The 22,338-nt window shown below is 38.8% G+C and overlaps 1 protein-coding gene across 5 annotated transcripts in view; it reads right to left on the reverse strand.

Moving 5' to 3' along the window:
* Nucleotides 1–22,338, reverse strand: part of EZH2 (enhancer of zeste 2 polycomb repressive complex 2 subunit) — a 29,612-nt gene that overhangs the window by 1,691 nt on the left and 5,583 nt on the right. For 4 of the 5 annotated variants that reach the window (XM_042806483.1, XM_042806484.1, XM_042806482.1 and 1 more), the window contains exons 6-17: nucleotides 20,206–20,349; nucleotides 19,557–19,659; nucleotides 18,837–19,000; nucleotides 11,669–11,760; nucleotides 10,420–10,660; nucleotides 9,826–9,995; nucleotides 9,358–9,452; nucleotides 4,126–4,166; nucleotides 2,875–3,000; nucleotides 2,307–2,485; nucleotides 1,275–1,370; nucleotides 579–660 (exon numbers count right to left, since the gene is read on the reverse strand). In XM_042806483.1, the coding sequence (XP_042662417.1) occupies nucleotides 579–660; nucleotides 1,275–1,370; nucleotides 2,307–2,485; nucleotides 2,875–3,000; nucleotides 4,126–4,166; nucleotides 9,358–9,452; nucleotides 9,826–9,995; nucleotides 10,420–10,660; nucleotides 11,669–11,760; nucleotides 18,837–19,000; nucleotides 19,557–19,659; nucleotides 20,206–20,349 (1,533 nt within the window). The remainder of the gene's footprint in view (nucleotides 1–578; nucleotides 661–1,274; nucleotides 1,371–2,306; nucleotides 2,486–2,874; nucleotides 3,001–4,125; nucleotides 4,167–9,357; nucleotides 9,453–9,825; nucleotides 9,996–10,419; nucleotides 10,661–11,668; nucleotides 11,761–18,836; nucleotides 19,001–19,556; nucleotides 19,660–20,205; nucleotides 20,350–22,338) is intronic. The other variant, XM_042806481.1, reaches the window with a different exon arrangement.

Genomic DNA, 22,338 nt, shown 5'->3' on the forward strand with positions numbered 1-22,338 from the left:
AATATGCTAAGTCAACACTGACATGAAGCAGTTTTTCCTCCTTTCAAATACTTTCTGGACACAGTGCAGTCTGTATTTTCCTCTACAAGTGGCAGTAGCCACAGGCCACATATCTGTGTGTGGCTTTTTTCCCTCCTCAACACAAAATTACCATCGTAACTTACTGCTAATTTAAGCCACAGTAAAATTATTTCAGACAATACCTAGCAGGCCTTTTAATTTCTTTAGGCCACTTACTGCTTGCATGTAATTTTACTGCATGAAATTCTACTCATCTTACATAGTCGGCTTGTGTAATAATTATCTTGTTGGCTTGTGTATAACTGGCGTAGCAACTATCTCACTGACTAGCATTTAGGGGAAAAAGGGAAAAAAACAAAACCAAAACAAAACACAAAACACCCCCCCAACCAACCAGAACACTAGCTATCAATATGAGGAATCCACACGTTGCTAGTAAAAGATGTGCAGAAAAAAAAACATTCCTCGATACCCACTCCCTGCAAAAGAAGAGGGCTGAACAAAATGGTGAGCATATTTTATTTATGCTGCAAGGGTTATGACTAGTACATACATACCATTATTCAAGTTAAACAGAAAGCTGCACATGTATTTGTCATATACTTTTCCTCTTCTGTCTGCCTCATCCTGAGAAATAATCTGAAAGAGACAGCACTTGTAAAAGAGACCACCACTTCCCTTTTGTAACCGTAACAGCTTAATGTCAAAAAATCCCAGACATTCTGAAAGAAAGGTGGGGGTTTTATTCTCTGGGACTGAAAACATTCCCAAACATGAAGTACTGCTTTCAGCAAGCATTCTGTGCTTATCAAACAGCCATGATTTGCACTTAGCATAAGTAAGTTCTTTCAGAGCAAAAGGAAAGCAAGAATTGCTTCTCATCTCAAAATCAAGACTGCATACCTGATGCAGGGTTTTATTACTATAGAATATAATTTAGTGAAAGCACCTACTGAATTTTAGTACTGTACTAAATGATTTTGCACAAAATTCCAGGCACGTCTGAATTGAAATTACATCTAAGATTAAAATGACATTCTAGCCTCTCATTCTCACAAGAACCTATTTCAAATTTTTGGTGGTATTTCAACCACCTAGCTCCTGGGTTTGGAGCCCCAGGCAGCAGTAACTGAACACTTAGTCAGTCACTTCACTGTCTAAACATGATACCAAGTTAGACAATCTCTTGGCCCTCAGCCACCACACAACTTCACCAATTAAGCTCATGCATAACCAGTGTTCTCCATCCTTACCTCACCACAGTATTCAGATATGAATTCGTTCTTCTGTACAGGATCTTTGATGAAAATTCCCCAGCCTGCCACATCTGAAGGTGCCAATAGCAAGTGCTGTGGGAGAAAAAAAAAAAAAAAAAAAGAAACAAAAAACCCCACGAAAACCAAAACCAAAAAAAAAAAAAAACCCACCATAAAAGAAGTTTAGACATGCTTGGCTTGGATTTGGTTTTTGCTTTGGGTTTTTGTTTGTTTGTTGTGTTTTTAATGGTATCACTTAATGAAACATATGTTAGGACTCCAGGACAGAAGACAAACATGGATCCTTCTAATTATCAAATTCACACTAAAATTACAGTTTGTGGATCAAAAGTTGTATGTGAAAGAAAAAACACATGAAGTACTTGAAAACCAAGAAAAACTTTAGTTTAACCTTGAAATGAGGGTGTTACATAAAAACATATGCACTAAGGACTTTGAAGTAGCAAGGTCTCCAGACAGGAAGCCCACTGCTGATTAGCTCAGTATTTGACTGAACTGTTTCATGAGAAGATGTTCCGGAGCAGAAATAAACCTTGGTTGGTTTGTTTATTTATTTAACAGAGCTCAATGGGCTAAGTAGACTGTATACAAGTTTGTGTGTTAGAATCACCAACTGAAGAAAAAACAGCCAGTATCTCTGTCTTGAGCCAAACTTCCTTATGCTGATTTGGGAGAAGACTGACAAGCTCTCATGTTAAAACAGCAGCCTCTTTACAAATTACAAGTGAAGCCTGATTGGGGAAAAGGAGATATTCTACTGCAGCATTACACAGAAAGTACTAATTGGTACATGACAAAACGTACACACAGCTTAACAGCAGCACATAAGCAAGCTAATGTGACAGCTACCCCCCCCTTTTGTTGGGTTTTTGGTTGGTTGGTTGGTTTCTTTTTTGGTTTTCCTGTTTGCCAGCATGAAGGCAAAGAAATTCCATTCTCTGGCGTGAAAATATAAAAACGCCTCAAAATCAAGGCAATAGGCATGTAGTTGTATAATTATCTACATACTTTTTTGGATCCTCTCTGAATGCTGCAGTTCTTGCAAGAAACATTTTTGCTGTCCCAGTGGTCAGCTGCTCCACATGTTAAGCAGAGGTCAGGATCGCATTCGCGTACAGCTAGGTAACATGGACACTGCTTAGTGTTGCATTGTGCTTTACAACGACATCCAGGAAACCTGTTTTGGCCTACAAAGGAATATATGGAAAGCAAAAAGAGCAAGTATGGAAAAAGTACACTGTAACATTAATACAGTGCAGATTATAGCATATATCAGAATATTAAAAAAAACCCATAGCCATTGATATCTGTCTGTATCAGACATTTGGAGGTACTGTAAATTCTTCCTTTCCCTGAATTTCCTGTAGTCTTCCTCACTTTTGAAGACTGTTTCTGACTTCATTCAATGGCTAATTAAGAGGGCCAAATTAAACCAAACGTGCTCTCGTCTCACACAATTTGACAAAATCTGCTGCTCCTGCAAACTCTGTCTGCAGTATGGACAGACTGCTAGTACAGAGTTAGATGTTGGGGCAGTGAAAGAAATTAACAGATAGCTTTTAAATGTTTTACTTACATTCTGAGCTGCACTGACAAAACTTCTCACAGAAGTTTTGAGCAATTACGCATGGGCATGAGCTATCACAAGGCTGACGTGGGTGATCACATGGCTGATAGTTGTAAACATGATTCGATGACCCATCTGAATAAAAATAGCAACATTTTATAAAGTTGAACGGTGCAAACGATATGCAGTTCCCATCAGTCTTAAATGACAAAAAGGGAATTTCCTTTAAACTAAGAAAACCCAAAATATGAACCAAAAAACCCCCAAACATATGACAAGTGAGGTTAAAAAAACCAAAAGGACACCAAACCAGAACTGTAACATTAGTTAGGTGTTTGTCACCATTAACTGCCTGCTTCCTAATGCACTTCATTTTTCCTGTTGCTCAGCTGCTTCGACTATTCAGAACTAAAAACTTTGCTGTGGAAAACTGAAAAATGAAACTACAATGGTATAATATCCTGTGTTCTAGAGTAACACCAATGCTACTCAGCAAAGTAAATTTGCTCAAATACCCAAAGTAATTTTTACTCTGGAGCAATAGCCAACTTTCAAACAGATACACAGGCAAAAAAATACCTGGTCATTATACCACTGTGCTTTCCCAAGTCAATTTTCCAATACAGACAACACTAACTTATAGGCAAGGAGGGACTATTGGGACAGGTCTAGAGCTTTACCTATAGAGCAGCTAGGAGAATTTGGTGCTATATAAATTATATTTGCTGTTAATATCCTGAGCTTGTGTTGGTCTTGCATGTATTTGTAAAAATGCTCAAGCTAGCAATCAGCAACCAAAAAGGAGACACACACAAACTGACCAATTATTTATGTTGCTCGAAGTCCCAACCACTCTCAAGAAATTTTCAGATAACTATTTCTAAAATAAGCTGCTTAAAAAAAAAGGAAAAAAAAAAAAATTGAAAGCCACTTTTTACCGCAGCTCCCATTGTTAATACCATTTTTATCTGTATTTCAACGAGGCCATACTGAAAAGATTGTAAATTCAGCCTCTTTCCCTTTTTATTGAATTATACAGAGCTCTTCCAGTTAGGTAAACCAAACAGTATCTTTTGTCCCTACAACATCAGTAATGAGAGCTTTTTTCCTTTTTGTTCCCCCTCTAATCTCTAGCTCCCCATGGAATGTATATAATGGCCTAACATTAAAAAACCCCAAAACCCCCAAAAAAACGAAACAAAAAAAGCAATAGTAGGATCTTAAAAGTTCAGGACATAAATTGAATGGAAAGATGCTAACCCTTTTTCAGCTGTATCTTTCTGCAATGAGCAGCCCACAACCTGCAAAAACACAAAACACAAGATGGTTGACAGGAACTCCTCCTGCAGTGGGCTGGGAAAAGCAGCTGCATCTTGCACCCACTCTTGTCTTAAAATGGGAAAGTTTCTGGTAACATGAACATCTGCTAACTACACGCAAGCTGGGAATGGCTGCAGCAAGACCAGTCTGTCCCAGTCTCTTGGAGCTCCCCATCAGTGCTCTGCAGGCTGCTCCCCACCTCCCCGCACCATTCCTCTGGCCCCAGGGTTGTCCAGATGAGCAGCCCCCACCCAGCCCAGGCTAGAGAGATCCTTCAGTTGAGATGGCCTGGAAGGAAAACCTGCAAAGAGGAGGCTGCTGAGGCTGCTTCTAGCAGGCAGAGGCAGCAGCAGAAGGAAGGACACGGAACTGCAGGTGTGAAGGGACGGGTCTGAAGAGGAGAGCGAAGGTCTGTCGGCTGTTTGCTCCGCAGGACTTGGCCCCAGCACCAGCTGGGCATCTCCTACAGCCCACGGCCAGCTGCGACCCTCCACCTGCTCAGTGCCAAGTACGTGGCAACAGATCACGTCTGCCTGGCACAGCCACACCGCTCATGCGACCTCAGTATTTCTTCTGGCTGGACAGGCTTTTCCCCAGTTTGTTCTGACGGGTGGGACTGTGATAAGCCTTTTCCCTTTTACTTCAAACTCTATATACCTTTCTCTTACATTCTGAGAGTTTCCCTTCACTGTCCTCTTTCTCCATTAGCCCAATTAAGCACTCCCTTTGCAAGAAGTGGTGTTTCTGTTGCTGGAGGCAGGCGGGGTTTAATAATATGCTTTTGGCTATGATAACATAACTCGCTGCACTTTAAAGTTCTTGCAAGCTAAAACTGGACCTATTTTGCATCCATTTCAGATTGCAAGCTCTTTGGGAAGGAAATGTCTCCTATTTCATGAATAGCTGCGTCAGACACAATCTAGCAAAGGCGCCTGTCTGGACCTTAGGTACCAAAAGGAAAACCAGACTTAAAATTCAGTAGCCTTAAAATTAAAGGTGAAATCAACGGGTTTAGTTTTACTTCAATTCTATGTATTTTATTTGGCACTTAAATTTCAGTGTACATAATAAAATACTTAGATTAAGGTTTTTCAAAGTTTATACTTCTTGGACGTTCTTAGTATGTCATACAGCAACGTTAAGAGAATATGGGAGAAGCCTCATTCCTTGGCCAAATAATACACTGCTAGCTGCATCTAGCTACCTCACTTTCTATGCAGATTTACTTAGCAGTCCAAAATATTCATGAACATATGCACTAAAAAATCTCCAGGATAGAACACTTAGAAAGCTATTCTGCCTTTCAGTGAATGAAACACTTAGCAGTTTGCATTCTGAAATAAATCTCCCCTGCAATAACTACTTAAACAGGACTTTTTTAGCTGCTACTTCTTTCCTAAAAACAAGGTATCAATTTCCACCTTAACTGAGTGGTGTGCTGGCCCCACCACCACACACAGCAGCTTTAGGTAAGGATGATTCTGTATGCAATTGCCCTTTCAAAGAAAGCTTTACCATTAGACTTAACGTTAAGTGCTTGACAGCCAACTTTCTCACAAGCATTTGAAGGAACCCACACACGTTAGACACCCACTGTGGCAGACTTGTCCATGTAACTGAGGTTAAGGGGAGGGAACAAACTCAAGGATGTTATACAGCATTACAGAGCACTGTATTAAATAGATGACTACTATGAGTGACTCACTCTAGAAAAAAAGGCACCATTGACACCATCAACAAAGCATTAATACTAATAACCCCTCAAAACCGATAGAAAATTAAATGTGGCATCACAATAGCAAAGGCATAAGCTTAGCCACTTAACAGAGATTGGTGTCACAGGAGGAAGACAGTCTAGCAATAAAGGAGCTGGAGACATACAGTGTGAGCATGAACTGTGAGGAATAACAGAGGAAAACACGAAGCAGCTGCCAACACTGACCAATTCGACAGGAGGTTTGATTAGCACAAATAGTACATGCATTGGCTTCTAACTTTCAAGAACTGCCAGAAAGCACCCCAAGTTCCCCTGATTAGTGCACAAAGCTGAAGCCTGAAAGAGTACCATGCTCAAGGTGGACTAATTTATCTATCTGCCCTAAAATCTGCTATCTCAAACAGAAACATAAGGCAAGATCTAGTCCCGTGCACCAGGCAGCAAAGGCAAGGAAAAGACCGAAAGTTGAGAAAGCACTCAAGACTCAAAGCTTCATAAACAAAAGCAAATTGGAAACTCCATGGCATATTTCCAAGCAAGCAGGTGGATTCATGCATCTGGTTGCTGACAGCTGCAGGATATCCAGATTAGAAAACAAGTGTTTCCAGAGGCATTGTGACAGAAGCTGTCAAAAATATTGTTGTTCTCTGCTAACAACCGACTAGATCTTGCCTGTGTTTTTAGGAGGCACTGGTATCAGCTAATCAGGCAGTAGAAATGCTTTCTCTGAAGCTACAGTCACATTTCTTTCTCTGCACAGAGATACTCTGCTACCAGAAATAGCACTGAAAATTCAAAATACATGCCAACTATGTCAATATTTTCTTTTCTGGCATCACTCAAAGACTTCTTTTCAGTCTCCTAAATCATATCTTATCCACTCTAAGACTTGGCCTACCAACTAGGTGGTACATGACAGTATCTGTGCCGATGCCTCAGCTACAGGTTTTGCCCAATAACAGCGAGGGATGTGATATGAAAAAAAGCTCTGCAGACACCCAAGTCAATGAAGAAGGAGCAGGGGAGATGTGCCAGAGTAGAGACCTCCCTGCAGCCTGTGGTGAGAGGGCAGGCTGTGCCCTGCACCCACGGAGGTCACCGGTGGAGCAGATGCCACCTGCAGCCCACGGAGGACCCCACACCGGAGCAGGGGGATGTGCCCAGAGAAGGCCGGGACTCTCAGGGAAGCCCACGCTGGGGCAGTTCATCTCTGGCACCCTGTGGAAGGGACACACACACTGGAGCAGTTTGGGAAGAGCTGCAGCCCTTTGGAAGGACTCACACAGGAGAAGTTCATGGAGGACTCCCATGGGAGGAACCCCATCCTGAAGCAGGGGAAGAATGTGAGGAGTCCTCCCACTGAGGAGGAAGAAGTGGCAGAGATAACAGGTGCTGGACTGACCACAACCCCCATTCCCCATCCCCCTGCTCTGCTGGTGGGGAGAAGGGACAGAAATTGGGAGCAAAACTGAGCCCAGGAAGAAGGGGAGGGTGGGGGGAAGGTGTTTTTAAGATGTCATCTCATTTCTCACTGTCCTACTCTGTTAAATTACTGGCGGTGGTGACAGTGTTCAAATTAAATTGACATTTTTTTCCCAAGTCAAGTCTGTCTTTTGCCTGTGACCATAATCGGTGAATGAGTTCTCCCTGTCCTTGTCTTGACCTCCAAAGCCTTTTGTTATATTTTCTCCTCCCCATCCCACGGAGGGGGAGGAGTGAGTGGCCACATGGTGCTCAGTTGCCCACTGGGCCTAAACTGCCACAGACATCTTTAGAGAATGCTTGGATTACAGTTAGCATGTAGGTAAACTAAAAGGTTTTCCTTCTTTAAAAGGCTACTGCACATAGAAGAATGGACACAGATTGATTGCCACATAGTCTGTGAAATCAAAAAATAAAAAATCTCATTCCTTCAATAAGAATTAAAATAATTAAAACGCATTTCAAAACTAAATTGCTAGCATAGAAGTTTTTGTCCTGGCAGCTAATATGCACAAAATAACGTCGAGAGACCCCACACAATAGTATGTGGTTTTATTTATTTGGAAGAAAGACCCAAACCAAAAAAGTCTCTACACTCCTCCAAAACAATGTCAACCTGGTAACCATGGAATACATTTCAGTTTCAAAATACACTCAAGCCTTTCAGCTGCTCTTTTCAAATAGATGTAGTGGCACCATCTTTATAGCAATTTGGGCGAATCTGAAAGCAAGCTAATTCCCAACTCCATATTCCAAACTTGCACCATGGCTAATAACTGCAAGATTTAAACACCCAAGCCCACCAAATTCCCAAAAACTTGAAAAGTGTGCCAAAAGCACTAGATCCATAGTTTTTGCTGAGAACAGAATCTCTTCCAGATGCTCACTTAACCTTCCCCTAGCTCTCATCAGCTGCCTCTCTGCTACAAAGCAAAAACACTTTACCCCACGTCAACAATATCTCTGAGCCAGTGTCAGGAGTTTCACTAAGTCTGGATATAATAAATATACTTAGACAAGCTAAGACAGAAGCAAGAATTGACAAGAGAAGAACTGGAAGAACAAACATGGGAGAAAAAAAGGAAAGTTAAAGGGAGAAATAGAAAACTTTATGGAAAAAAGTGTACTTATTGCTTGCAAAAAGAAAAGTTCTTTCTAATTTTCAGTCAGCTTTTCATCTCCTGCGTTCTTATGCCTGGGAATGAAAATAATCAAAGCCAAGTCGCATTTTTCAAACCTGGGGATTCTCAAAGAAAAATGCCTTTCTTACTGACAGCCAGCCACCAAGTTTACAATTTCAACAGAAATTGTTTCAGATTATCTTTGGGGCTTCAGCAAAATGCTTGATTTTAGTCTTCCTTGCGGCTTCATTTCAAATAATAACTTGTTAACCTGGTTCTTTAGTTGAAGTTCTAGCTGAAAATGAAACTGGGATGCTAAAAAGGACTAGCATCTCAAAGGAAAAAAAGGCAATCCTACTAGTTTGCTACAACATTCTTGCTTACTAATTATCTGAATCTTAATGGAAAATACTTCATTATAAAAAACCCATGAGTTTTCATTTGCAAAATACCATATAATCCTAACTGAATCCTATTAGATTGCTTGTAAATTTAATATTTATTGCTGAAAACAAAATTATACCACAATACCATGAATGTTATAACAAGCTGTGTAAAGTATTTCTAATCTAAACTTAGTTTGGCTACTTGCAGCAATACACCTACAAGAATCTGCTAAGAAGAATCTGTCTGTTGGAGGCTAAAAAGAAGGGTGAGGGAAAGAGAAGTGTAAGGTTACACTTCCACTTATACCACCAATGCAGTAAGACTTTTGTATGATACCAAAACACCATTTTGTTTTTGGAAGCAAAAGGAAAAGATCTGCATGACACTTAGTCCAAAATACTTTTTGTTCTGATCCCCTGTTCTCCATTTTATTGTTATGCTAAGGTTATTTAGTAACAGATTTACCTGTGTTTCCTTTTCTTCTTTCTGGGAGGAGTATCAACATCTTCAGCAGGGACTGGAGCAATAATACTAGATTCCTTTACTCTAAACTCATACACCTAACAAGAGATACCATAACACATCCACGATAAATCTCTCACTAGTAGAAAATTGCTCATTTTCTAAGTTAGTATGATTTTCTACAACCATCAACTTACAGGTTATATCCACTCAGCCTCTTTTCAATACACTTAAAGTTGATTATTTTTGTCATTTAAGAACAGTCTAATTTAAACCTCCTGGAAATTTAATTTAAAAACAGTTTTAAAACTAACTTTTACATATTTGTGGCACGAATTCTTGATCATAGCATTCTTGGGAAAACCAAGAAAATGAATTAACTTTCTCTGTTAGTAGTCAATACTACTATTTCTATACTTCAGTTTTAAAAGTAAAATGCTATCATCCTTATTAAGTAGCTTCCCTTCTTACCTGCCTGCATGTTTTGGTCCCAATTAGTCTGGCAATTGCACAGAAGTTGTCATAGTAGGTACCAATAAGAACTCTAAACATTGAGGCTTCTGCACCACTCCATTCTACATTCTCCGGAGGCTCAATATTTGGCTTCATCTTTATTGGTGTTTGACACCTAGAATTTGCTTCTGTAATAAATAATTGAAAGTGTGGATCAACATAAGGCTATGTTTCAGGAATTTTACACAGCCCTTAAAAATGCTGAATTATTAACTGTAGTTAAAAATATCCCAGGTTTTTGTTGTTGTTTCCTAATTTAAGTGCCACAACAAAACAGCACTTTTCACATACCTTTTAAAGAAGTTAAAAATTGTGTAATTTCAGTAACTACTGTTACCTAATCACAACTCTATACATAAATTGGGACAATCTGGAAATTTTCTTACAGGGTTCTATTTGATTAAACTCATATTATTACACACTCTTTTCACCCAGTTCCATGAATTCCAAATACATGTTTTCTAGGATAGCATGGCTCAACTTTTTTTTTTTTTTTTTTTAATCCTCTCAAGCACTGCAGCTAATTGAATAAAGCAGCATTGACTGCCTTACCAGAGGAACTGGATGTTTCATCTTTCTTTTCTTCTTCTTCTTTATCGTTGTTTTCTCCTCCAGTTTCAGTTCCAGCTTCTCTATCACTATCTGTGTCTTTTGATTCCAGTACATTTATTGTCGGTGTGCTGGGTCTGCTGGTGTTGTTTGGAAGTCTTCCCCTTCGGCGGCCACCTGGGCGCTTTGGTGGTGTCTTTATACGCTCAGCAGTCAAGGCAGCTGCAAACTCCTTTGCACCTTCCTAAACACAAAACATTATAATTTTCAGCAAACAAATTAAAAAGTAATTTTACCTGTGGTCAGGCACTGGGGGAGAACATGTTCTACCTGCATACTGTATAACTTTGCATCATTCTACAAATCAATCATGAGCACACAAATTCCAGTTAAATGTACTCTAACCATGAACATAAATATTTTTGATGCGATCATGAATAAAAAAAATAAAAATCTATGTTTACAAAGTACTTATGTCAATATTTCAGTTCCACTTTCATTTTTCCTGCTACGTGAAAAATATTCCAGTAAAATAATCCAGTATAATCCAGTAGTAAATTTCTGTTTTCCTAGATGACAGAAAAAAATTGAGAATTTCCCACAGAGAATACCCTCCAAAATATAAGAACTCCTCTTGCGCATGGCACTTGAACTATCTGCGTTCTTCATGGTTTTTAAATGCAATCACTGATCATTTTTTTTCTAGTGGAAAAGGGTATGACAACGAGTAGCAAGTTTTTAGATTGGAAAATCACATGGTTTCACATACTAAAAAATTTAGAGAAAGTACGAGAGAAATTTGAAATTATATTACTAAGGTTTCCACCTTATTAATTTCCATTCTGTTGTTTCTTAAGAGCACTAATACTGGATGGAATCCACCTTTAGCAAACTAAAAAAACTTTATAATTTTTAGTTGTGATATAACTTATGAGAGGGCTAAATCTATAAGACCCAGTTCTTTGACTAGATTGGACACAATAGCAGCAACACATTTTTACGAGGTAATAATCTTTCTTCCCTACAAATATGTCAAACTACATTTAACAGAGCTAAAAATTATTCCTACTTAAAACTTTCATTTGATAATTGGAAATTCACTCTTTTCTTTCACATGAACTGAAGATAACTGCAAGTGGCCCAGAAGTATATTCACTATCATAGATCCAGCATGTTCTTAAACTAAGTGTAGCTTGCTATACTGCAGCTAGCACTAGCACTTAGTGAATTTTAACATATGAAATTATCTTACCAGATGTTGATAACAGTGCGGTCCACAAGGCTTATTATCTAATGCTGTTTCTGTATTCTTTCGTTTATAAGTATTAGGAGTTGCATGGAATGCTGTTGAATCAAAATACCACATTTGTAAGTTTTAATATTAAAACCACATTAAAAATCCAGCCTCAAAGAGTATCCAAAACACAAGGTTTACCAAGACTTTACTAAAATCAAAATAAAAATAACAAATGTGAAAAACACAAAACAAACCCCATCTAGTGACATTTGACTTATCACTTAAATAGCTAGAGAGGCAGCACATGGGTAAATTTCACATATGCCCGTTTACCTCAGTGAAGACAATCATTTGTTTCGTGTATCAAGGAAGATTTGCTGTATCCCTCTTCCCAACAAACAGAACAGCCTTACTTCTGTTACCTTGTTAAACAGAGTTCTTCAGGGCTTCTCCTACTAATGCTTCTCCTAGCAATCTACAAAATTCAGGTATTCAACTTCTGTCTTGTCAAAAAAATCCAACTCCACACACTTTGGAAAGGTAATGGACCCACCTTTCATTTTTGTTAGTGAGAAGGACACATAAGCATTTTTACTCTATTAGTTTATCAGCACTCCAATTAGCTGACATGTGACGAGTTCAGTTCCTATATCCCAGCTGCAGGGTAGAACCAAGCTAGCATTGCACAGTCGCTATGGGTGAGCACAACCGCAGTTAAGTCTGCGACTTGCTGAGGAGTGTCTGCTCATGCGGGCGACAGACTCTGGTTAAGTTGCAGAACGGTGACTCAGAACGGAGCAGGGCTGGGTATGTTACAGATGTGTCTTGGTTTGGGCTGAAATAGAGTTAATATTCCTTTTCAGGGACTAGATGAGTGCTGTGTTTTGGATTTAGCTTTGGGTTTGGTGTCAGAAGAATGCTGATAGCACACTGGTGTTTCAGCTGCTGCCGAGACTTCAAGGACTCTCTGACTCCCCATGTCCTGCCCGTGCGCAAGAAACAGGGAGGGAGCACAGACAGAGCACGGGACCCAAACTGGCCAGTGAAATATTCCATAGCATGGCACGTCATGCTCACTGTACAGAGGAGGGGTGGCTGGGAAGGATCTCTCTCTCTCTCTCTCTCTCTCTCTCTCACTCCAGGATTGCGACTGTGGGATCTTGGTATCTCGGGGTCGCTGGCCGGGAACGGGCTGGGGGTTGCTCAGCGGGTGGGGAGCAATTACGCTGTACATCGCCTGTTGATATATTTATTTTTGTTTTCCCCCTATCATTGCTATTGTTCTCGTTTTATTGCCATTATTAAACTGTTCCTATCTCAGCCTGCGAGTCTCCCTTCACCCCTCTAATCCCTCCCCCATTCCCAGGTGGGGAGGGGGACGGGAGGGTGATTAGCTGAGGGGGTTGGCTGCTGACCAGGCTCAAACCACGACAAGATGCAACATGAGCACCTTTATAATGGGATGGCAGAGTTTCCTACCCATTCACTTTGCCACAGCTCACCTCCACCAGCTCTCCCCCTGCAATCCCTGCCTCCCGGCAGGATGTTTTCAGAGATGCTGACTTTCCCAATTTTGCTGGAAGTCTAGGGAGTTCTTCTGTATTCCTTATTTAACTGAAGCCTGGAAAACCTGCAGCTAGACTCTCATCAGAACTCATATGTCTACGTTCCCAAATTATATTAGGAGCTTTTTGAAATATCACCCTTAGTTTTCAGCAATTGTATTTAAAAAAAAAAAAAATCCTCCATGCTCAAGGAATTAATTTTTTTGTTTATATAGACAGACAGGTATCAATAAATACTTTGTCCCCCCTAAATGTGCTAGCAGTGGCATACACAACTACAAGGAACAAAAATGGAGAATGCACTCAATGAAAAAAAAAAAAAAAAAAAACAACACACACACAAAAAAAAAACAAAACAAAACAAACACAAAAACACAACACAAAACCCCACAAACTACTCAGTGCTGTCTGCTTCCTAACGCTCCATTAAGACCTACAGAAGACACTCATCTGGAAATGCACAATTGCCAAGCACTGTAAAAGCATTTATGCTGCAGTTTTACCACAGCTGCAATTAGCCAACTGTAACTTACAGTGAAGTTTTTCAACACTCAGTGAACAAAAAGTGCTAATGTTCAAACTGAGAGAAAAAATCCCTCCCCTCTTACCCATATTTATCAGTAAGGGCTGTTCCATACCAACACCACACACATCCTTCCCCTTCAGTAAGCCACCACCACAGGCTTTCCTACACCTCTTATTTCTACATTGTGCATGAGGCTTCTCCTTATAATAGCCCACCATGCCTTCAAGACTGAACATTTTAAATGAAGTTCCTTCCCCATTAAAGAATGTGGGCAGAGCTCACATGTGTCTTCACAAAGTTTTTAAAAGCAAATTTCATTTCAGTGATCTGGTTTGCAGTGTAGCTCCACAAAGCACTTGTTTTGGCACCAGTGGGGAAGGTGACCATTGGTGGTGAGCACTTCTTAAGAGAGCTTCTCTGATGAAACCACTTCATCTTGTAACCATCACTTCATGCTCCCCTCCCATAGGGGAAGGTGTGCTGGAAATCAAGTCATAAATTCTATAATCTTATGCCCGTATTAATGACAGCTGCACATGGGAACCCCAAGGAAGCAATGTATTCTTCCAAGGCTTTCTTAAAAAGGTATAAACAATATAAAAGTATCACTAATTAAATATAGCATCACTTTCTCCAGCGAAACATATTACATTTTATAAATCTGGAAACACAAGAGAGCTTCAATTTTAAACACATGGACATATAGATATGTAAAAATTATTTACAAGCAAATATAATAATGTAGTTTAATGCATACTGTTGCTACTAGCATTCTTTCTTCCCCCATGTTCCAGTTAAAAGCTTTTACACGGTATGTCACTTCGCATGTTTCACATATCCTTGAAGAGTTCATACATGCTGTAGGTAAAATAGGTTAAATAACAAAGAAACCTTGCAATTGAATGCCAAGTCACTCCAGCTTTTTCCAGCGTTTAAGAAACAATGGGAACTCCACCCACCCAAAAGTAGAGGGGAGAAAACCCACATTTTTCAACACTGCATCTTTAAATTTCCACAGGATACCATTTCATTCATTGATGTTTTGGTGGTTTTTTTTTCCCCACATAAATATTTTACCCTCACTCCATACTACAAGGAAAATAATTTTGCAACAATGCAAAAGAACAGTAAAATATTTGCAAGCCATGATCCATATTGGACTGCTGCAATGTGCAGAAATCAAAACTATTCTTCTTACATGTCACTTGCAGATGCAAACATTTCTCTCACAAGTTCATTTGTTCCAGGTCCTAAAATGAGTGTTTATTTTTTTAAAAAATGTTTTTCTTTAGACAAGGAAGAAATATTTAGTTTGTAATTCAGTGAACAAATTAACATTTGACTATTTAAACCAGGAAGACCTGAAAAATACGCTATATCTGATACTTAGTATTAGAATCATATCTTATGTTCCACTGTTTCAAAAAGACCAAACATAGTATAGTACTGATAACTATAGTCAAGAATCTACCACCACTGTTGCGAAGTATTTCTTGGGGAGGGTTGTAACAAATAAGTGACCCATGACAAGAATAAAACCATACAGCTGTATTATGAATCTTGCAAATATCAGTGGTAATTTTTCAAAAATCAAAGATGACTTTGCAGGATTTCCTAAATAACTAAACTCCATATTTCACCAATAATTTCCTTAAGAAAATCATTCTAAAACTGCTTCATTGAGCATGTTTTTTGTCTTTGAGATTTATTACCTGTCTCATCCCCCAATGGGCTCAATTATCACATTTTTCATAATGTGAAAGTACACAGGCAACAGTTTAGCCTGAAATGTACATCTGCTTCACAGTCAAGCTACTTGGGAAATTCTCCCTACCTGATCTTTTTCCTTCTTCTAAATTCTTTGTTAGTCCAGACATTTAGGCATAATTCCTTGCTGTCAGCAAATGAAGTCGGTACACAAGTTTTTTCAGTAATGTCATCACCTGCACATAAAGGGATTGCCAGGTTGTCAAGGGGACTTGACATGTTAAAAATCTAATGATAACTTTTCCAATATTTAACTCAACTGTTCTAGAACAAAGATTTGAAATTCCATAAAAGAAGGGTAATCTTAACAAAAATGGAATCCAAAAGGGGGAATTGCAAAAAATCAATACCACACCTAATAGCATTCCTGTACTTTTTTATTTCTCTATGCCTTCTCCAGATATTTGTGCCTTTCAAAGTACAAATCTGATCACTGTAGCCCACCACGTTACCAAAGTAATTCATCAAAAAAGTCACCTGCAGAAGCCAGGACATCATCCTGTAATGCTTAGCAATTGCAAGTAGTACAACAGAAGGGCAAGTGATTAGGGTGCTAGTAGAATTGTTACCAACTTTTTTAATTAGTTAAATTGCTAAGGTGTTGCAGAGACACTCAAAATTGTTAGTGTAGCACCAATAACCAGAGTAGTCTTTTTCTGATGAGTTACTTATTCCCAGCAATGATCTGGTGGATTTTGATCAACAGTCTTAAAATTTCACAGAAAGTGAAGAGGTCATACAGCTTGACCCTCTCAGTTTTTAACAGGTAAATTCCTAGCTCTAGACAGACACACAGACAGACACACAGACAGGAAACAATCCTATTTCTTTGGTGTTGCTACAGACAAAAGCAGAAGGAAGCAATGCATCCAAAGCTGTGACCGGTAGTTGTAGACGTGGGACTCGGGTATGTCTTCAGGGAATGGTGACTGAAGCATTAGTTTACTACATTCAGTGTCCAGTATGAAGGCTACATAATGAATGTATAAATCAAGCTTCAAGAGATCTCTTTGCTATGATCAAGTATCAAATATATTCCTATCGGTGACAATGCATGTAATGCATAAGCTGTCATGAAGAATATTATCGCAACAGGTAATTTCACACTCCATCTTGACACAGAGCTACATCCTGAATGTCTCCACAGTGGAAGTGTTATTCCTCCTTCTTTCTGCTATGGCCCTGAAAACCTCAAGAGATAACTTAAAGTTTGGGCCTTTTTAAGTACAAGGCATGGTTTGAAATGAAGCCTTGGACATACATCACTTTGGAAAGAATATCGAATTGTTTAAAGGACTTGTCAAAAATCACCAGCAATGAGAACTTAGGCAATTTAAGTATTTAGCATAAACACTTTGTCTTCCATCTGAAGGTGATGAACACAGAGAACAGGGGCACAATGCTTTCGACTTAAAGGACTGAGGTCCCTCAGTCAATCAGTAACGTGACACTGGATTTTGTTTTAGCTGAATCTGGCACTTAAGAACATGTCAAAATGAACAACACTATGCACCTGTCCTTCACAGCACTAAAAGAAAAGAAGCCTCACAGAGTTGGTGCCTCAAAACTGTGGACTGGTAATGCCAGGCTCCCCAGAGTAGTAGGTACCAAAATGTGGTCTATGAATCCTTTCAGTTCTACTTCTAATAATCTGCAAAAATAACTACAAAAGGCAAATCTATATAAACTACAGAAGTAATCAATTATGTGTGTATTTTAGAGGAACCCATACCTTCACTGGAAAAATCCTATGGGTTTATAAAATTAGTGAGGAAATGGCCTAAAACCACTGCTGCAGAAGCACCTAAAATCTTCTGGAGTGCTACAGGAAAAAGCTTGTTCTCACTATGTCTGGACAATGCTTTCTTGTTGACTTAAAAACCAAAATTCTTCTGAAGAAGTAAAACTAGACTGGCACTCAGTCTCCCTGCTAGACTATTGAGAGTGTCAAGAACTTGTAAAACCACTGCCAGACAAATGGATTTGCCAAGAGGTAGCATGCAGCTTCCACCTCCCTGTCCTACAGAGTAAGGCTGTACCCAGAACTTCTTGGAATGAGTCATCCAGGCAACTAAGATACTTTTAAACAAAACCTACAGCTTCTCAGAACACACTGTGTTGAAGCTGGCTGGAGAAGGCAGCAGCTATAACTCCCGAAACTTACTGTTCTTAAACATTATTCAGAAGTAAGAGCTTCTTTCTTTGTATTTTCAAGCAAGGCCTGCCAACAGAACGCAGGGAGAAAGTGAAACCAACAGACTTAACTCCAAAAGCCACAAATACTAGAAAAACCAGGAACGGGAAAAGTTTCCCCTGTCCCCACCATCTGAGAACAACTCCAGTTCCTCCTCAAACTGAAAGGCAACTAAGGGATACTAAAAAGCAGCAGCACTGTGTAAAGCCTTCAGTGTGAAGTACAAATACAGGCAGATTGCATGTGTGCTGGATGGGGAGCTGCTGACAAAGCACAAAGATTTCCAAATGAACAGGCATGCACACTCACAGTGGAACATGCACATGAACAGTTTAAGTAAAAAGAGAAAATTAATTTGAAATAGAGGGCATCACAGTATTCCACTACAAGTCGAAATCACTTCATATTTGACTGTTTGGTTCCCCTTTACATTTGACTTCGTTCTCAGAGAAAGAATAGTCTCAAGTAGCACTTCAGAATCTCTCTTATTCTTCACATTTTGCAAATGGGAACTAACAGCACTGCTAACTCTCCTGTTAAATCCTTCCCTCAAAAGAACGAAGCAACATGAAAGCAATTCAGTGAAAACGACATCACAATTTCTAAAACTCAGCTGAAACAATTATTCTTCAAATCACCAGGTACAAGTGAAATGGCTAGAAATTAACCTGAGAGAAAAAAAGATAAAACTGTTCATGGATATTCATTCTCCCTGCTGGAAAATTAAGCAAGTCTGATGAATAACCAGGTATTTTTATGGAGAAATATATTCCATTCTCCATGCACAAACCGAGAAAGTGTAACACAGAAACAACAGTAGAAAACACAGTTTTCTTGAAGACTATAAAAAGAGAAGTAACATTACAGGTTGGTCCAAGCCAGGAATTCTATACAAACTCTTAAATGCAAAAAGATAACAAACAACCCCAAACACGTGCATTCAGTTTTTGGAGCTATAGTTTTCCCTGAAAAATGATGTCAACATGGGCAAGTTGTTTTCGTAAACTTTAGCGATATTACTGCTTTTATTTTTTCTTCTCTTTCCTTCCTTCTGTATTGTATCTTATGGCACTTCTCAGTTTCCTGACTTGCAAAAAATAAGATATACAAGTGCACTATAATTATACTTACGATGCAAGAAGCAATCATATTTAAAACAGCGTCTACAGAAGAGTGTGTGAAAAGAGTGCAGGCTTTGCTCCCTCTGGACAGATTTAGCATTTGGTCCATCTATGTTTGGTGTGCATTCAGGAGGAAGAGCTCCAGGAAGCTGCTGCTCAGTGAGTTCTTTGTATCTTAAAATAAAGAAATAAAAGTTATTTATCCAGTATAATTACAAAAAAATATTTTTTTATTCCAGTATCACTCTGCATTTCCAGTGACAAATTTAGAAAAAATTAAGAAATATGTGCCAGCCAGAAAGGTCAATCTGTCAGTGACATGACATGTTATTCATTCCATACTCATTAATACAAATATAAAATTGGCTAGGAAAGAATGCATTTATTTTTTGGACTGTCATCTCCTCGCATATATTACTCACTAACTCCACAAAGGAGACTTTCATTTTTTAAACAGCAGCTTTTATTTTACCACTTCAAAAAAATAACAGAGATTATTAAACACATGCAAACACCCTTTTCAGTAGTTTGAAAGGAAGGCTAATAAACACCTCTGTATTGACTCGGTGGGAGGAGCCAATTCCCTTCATGTATCACTTGTAGAAGTTACACAACTGCCACAGAACCTAGCTGCAAGGGACCACTCCTAATCAACAAACATTTAATGAAGTCAAGAAATCTTTTTTTCATAAAGCAACACAGTAACATATCCCAAGGAATACTTTCTTACTTCTCTTTCAATTCTTCTGCTGTACCCTTGTCTGGGAACATTGAGGAAATGGCTTCAAATATCTTGTCAGAAGGAAATCTCCGAGGTGGATGGCTTTCTTTCTCTGTCAAAGCAAAAAATTTGGAAAACAAAAAAAATATATTCCTCATCTTCCGCTACTTCAAGGAGGTATTCATAGAAAGGGGGACTCTTCCAAAATCCTTATTAAAAAAAAAAAAAAGCAAAGGGTTTTCATTTCTAAATTACAGATAAACTGCATTAAGTGATCTTTCCTGCTGAGAGAACTCTACTAGTGAAATATGGAGAAACCATTATTTCACCAGCAGATGGAGATGGCAATTCAGAACGCTGCGCACTTTAGAATACTGATGTTTTATTTCTGAGAAGTACCAAAGCATTTATTAGACAGATACGTGACTGGTTTTTGCTGCATTTGACTGTCTCGGTATACAAGTGAACAAAAATTGGCAAAAGTGCCTTTCGTACTATTCTCTGTACATCCCAAATTAAATGGCAAAGGAAATGATGAAGAAAACGATGCTACTTTAGACCTGAAAACTATCAAGTAGAAGGGTTTGAAAAAATTTATTGAGTGATTAAAGAAAAGGGTTTTTTGGTTTTAATTTTTAAAGTCTGCAGACAGACATACCCATCCTGTTACCTTCCCGATCTTTTTGCTTGTCATCTCTTTCATCAGGATTGTCATCTCCATCATCATCATCTTCATCATCACTATATTGACCAAGTGCATTGACCAGCTCAACGAATATTTCATCATTGATAAATCCACATTCTGAAATTCAGCAAAATTGGGAGTGAACAGAAAAGTACAAGGTTCATATGAAATATTTTTGTTCCTCCCTACACCTGAATTAAATGATGTCAATTGCTGTAATTTAGGAAAAACAATTTTTCCCTCTTCGTTTCAATGTATGAACTGAGAAGTTAAAAATACTCAGTATTTATTTCTTAGACTGACAACTGGGAAGGGGAGAAGCAAACTTGTTGAATTTTTTTTTCCCTGACTGTGCTTCATACCAGTAGACATAAATAAACCTCTCTTCCTTGGAAGATAAATTACTTACTAGCTAGACTATTTAAGACATTTTATGCCAGAATCCCAATTCCAACATGACTGGATTAAGCCAGGTGGAAATGCATACCAACAGTCTATGAATCTATCCTTGGACAGCTAGGCAATCTCCAGAGAGATTTTTGGTTGGTAGCTCATAGCATCCACTTCCCCCCATAGGCCCCACTGGCAAGGTGATAAGATACAATGCTGCATATATCTGTTTATTAGCTTATATTCTGCTGTGAAATTCACAGGGCAGCACAGATAGACAGTAAGGCTTTTCTTCAGAGAGGAAAATCGTAGTTAGTGTTGACAGAGACTATTATTTTTCAAAAAAATAACCATAAACTGTGGGGCAACTGTAGTGCTTATCACCATCCTTTTGAACCTGGACTGGGGTTGGACATCAGACTATAACTTGAAGGAAAGTAATCGTTTTATTCCTATGTAGACAATGAAAACAGGCAGGTACTTCGTTTGGATGTTTGAAACTGAATTCTTAATATACACACACAAGTTAGTATGAATTTCTCTCTCAAAATTGCAATTACAGAGCTAGTTTACAATTCTGACTCCTCCATGAGAATGCCTCTGGATTACAGATTCCCACAGCATTTACATTCAATTACAGTCACACAAGAATACTAGTTATTAGGAGACTAAAAAAACATCTTTCTACTTCCAATACATAGTTTTGAAGGACCCATAATAACAGTAATTGCTGTCATAAACTTGGGACTCAAGACAGTGAAAAAAGATTAATTTTAAAGCTAGACTCATTTCATAATGAAATAAATCAATAATAGAAAACATTTACTACTAATGTCACTATTTTGACAAAAACAGTTTTCTGACAATGATGGCAGCAATCGCTGTATCTGTAAAAATATCCAAAGGCAAAACCCCATGAAACATTTCATATTCCTCAAGTAGTATAAAGGCACCAGCTGTCCTGAGGACATTAACAAGACTGGATATGACTGAGTAGCATTTGTTATCAAATTGCAGGCTTAAACCTTTGAGTGGCACACGATGTAGTCAAAAACGTAGTTTTCTCTTTCTCAGTCACTCCCGCATTAACAGGAATCTAACCAACTTTAAGAAACAATTCCCCATTTGGGTGGAGGGGGTTGTGTGGGTAATGTTTCTGTGAAGGGAGAAGCCTAGTAGTCAGAGAAACCTTTACAACAGTAAAGTTCAGGCTTGTATAAGACAGTTATGAGTGGGCACACAGAGCAAGTGAAAGGTTACTACTTCACTGAGACTTTAGCAAACTAACAGATAGATGACATTGCATGTAGTCCAGCTCCCACACAGAACAAGACGTAAACTATACTTGTGAATACATATACATCGTGTACCAACAGAAGGATACCATTTTGCTCTGTAAGCTGACTTACAGAAAGGAGGCTTTTAAGTAGCTAATAATTTCCTTAAAGGAAAAAAAGCCCCGAACCGGTAAGAGGTTATTCTATTGAATCGCATTCACAAGCGCTGTCTTTATCAGAGTTTTGCATACTTCTCCTGCCACTTTCTGCTAGGCAGGACACATGTACGGACTTTACATTATTATATTCCAAAGCTCTGAGCATAAAATTGAAGGCCAAGAACGTCTCCAAGTTGCACCTAGGTATTATAACTCACTGAATGGTCTAGAGAAAAAGTTAATGTATTTAATTTCTCTGTACTACTACTTTAACAATTTGT

Source organism: Tyto alba, unplaced genomic scaffold (genome assembly GCF_018691265.1).
Source record: "Tyto alba isolate M040663 unplaced genomic scaffold, T.alba_DEE_v4.0 Super-Scaffold_46, whole genome shotgun sequence".
NCBI classification, from domain to species: Eukaryota; Metazoa; Chordata; class Aves; order Strigiformes; family Tytonidae; genus Tyto; species Tyto alba.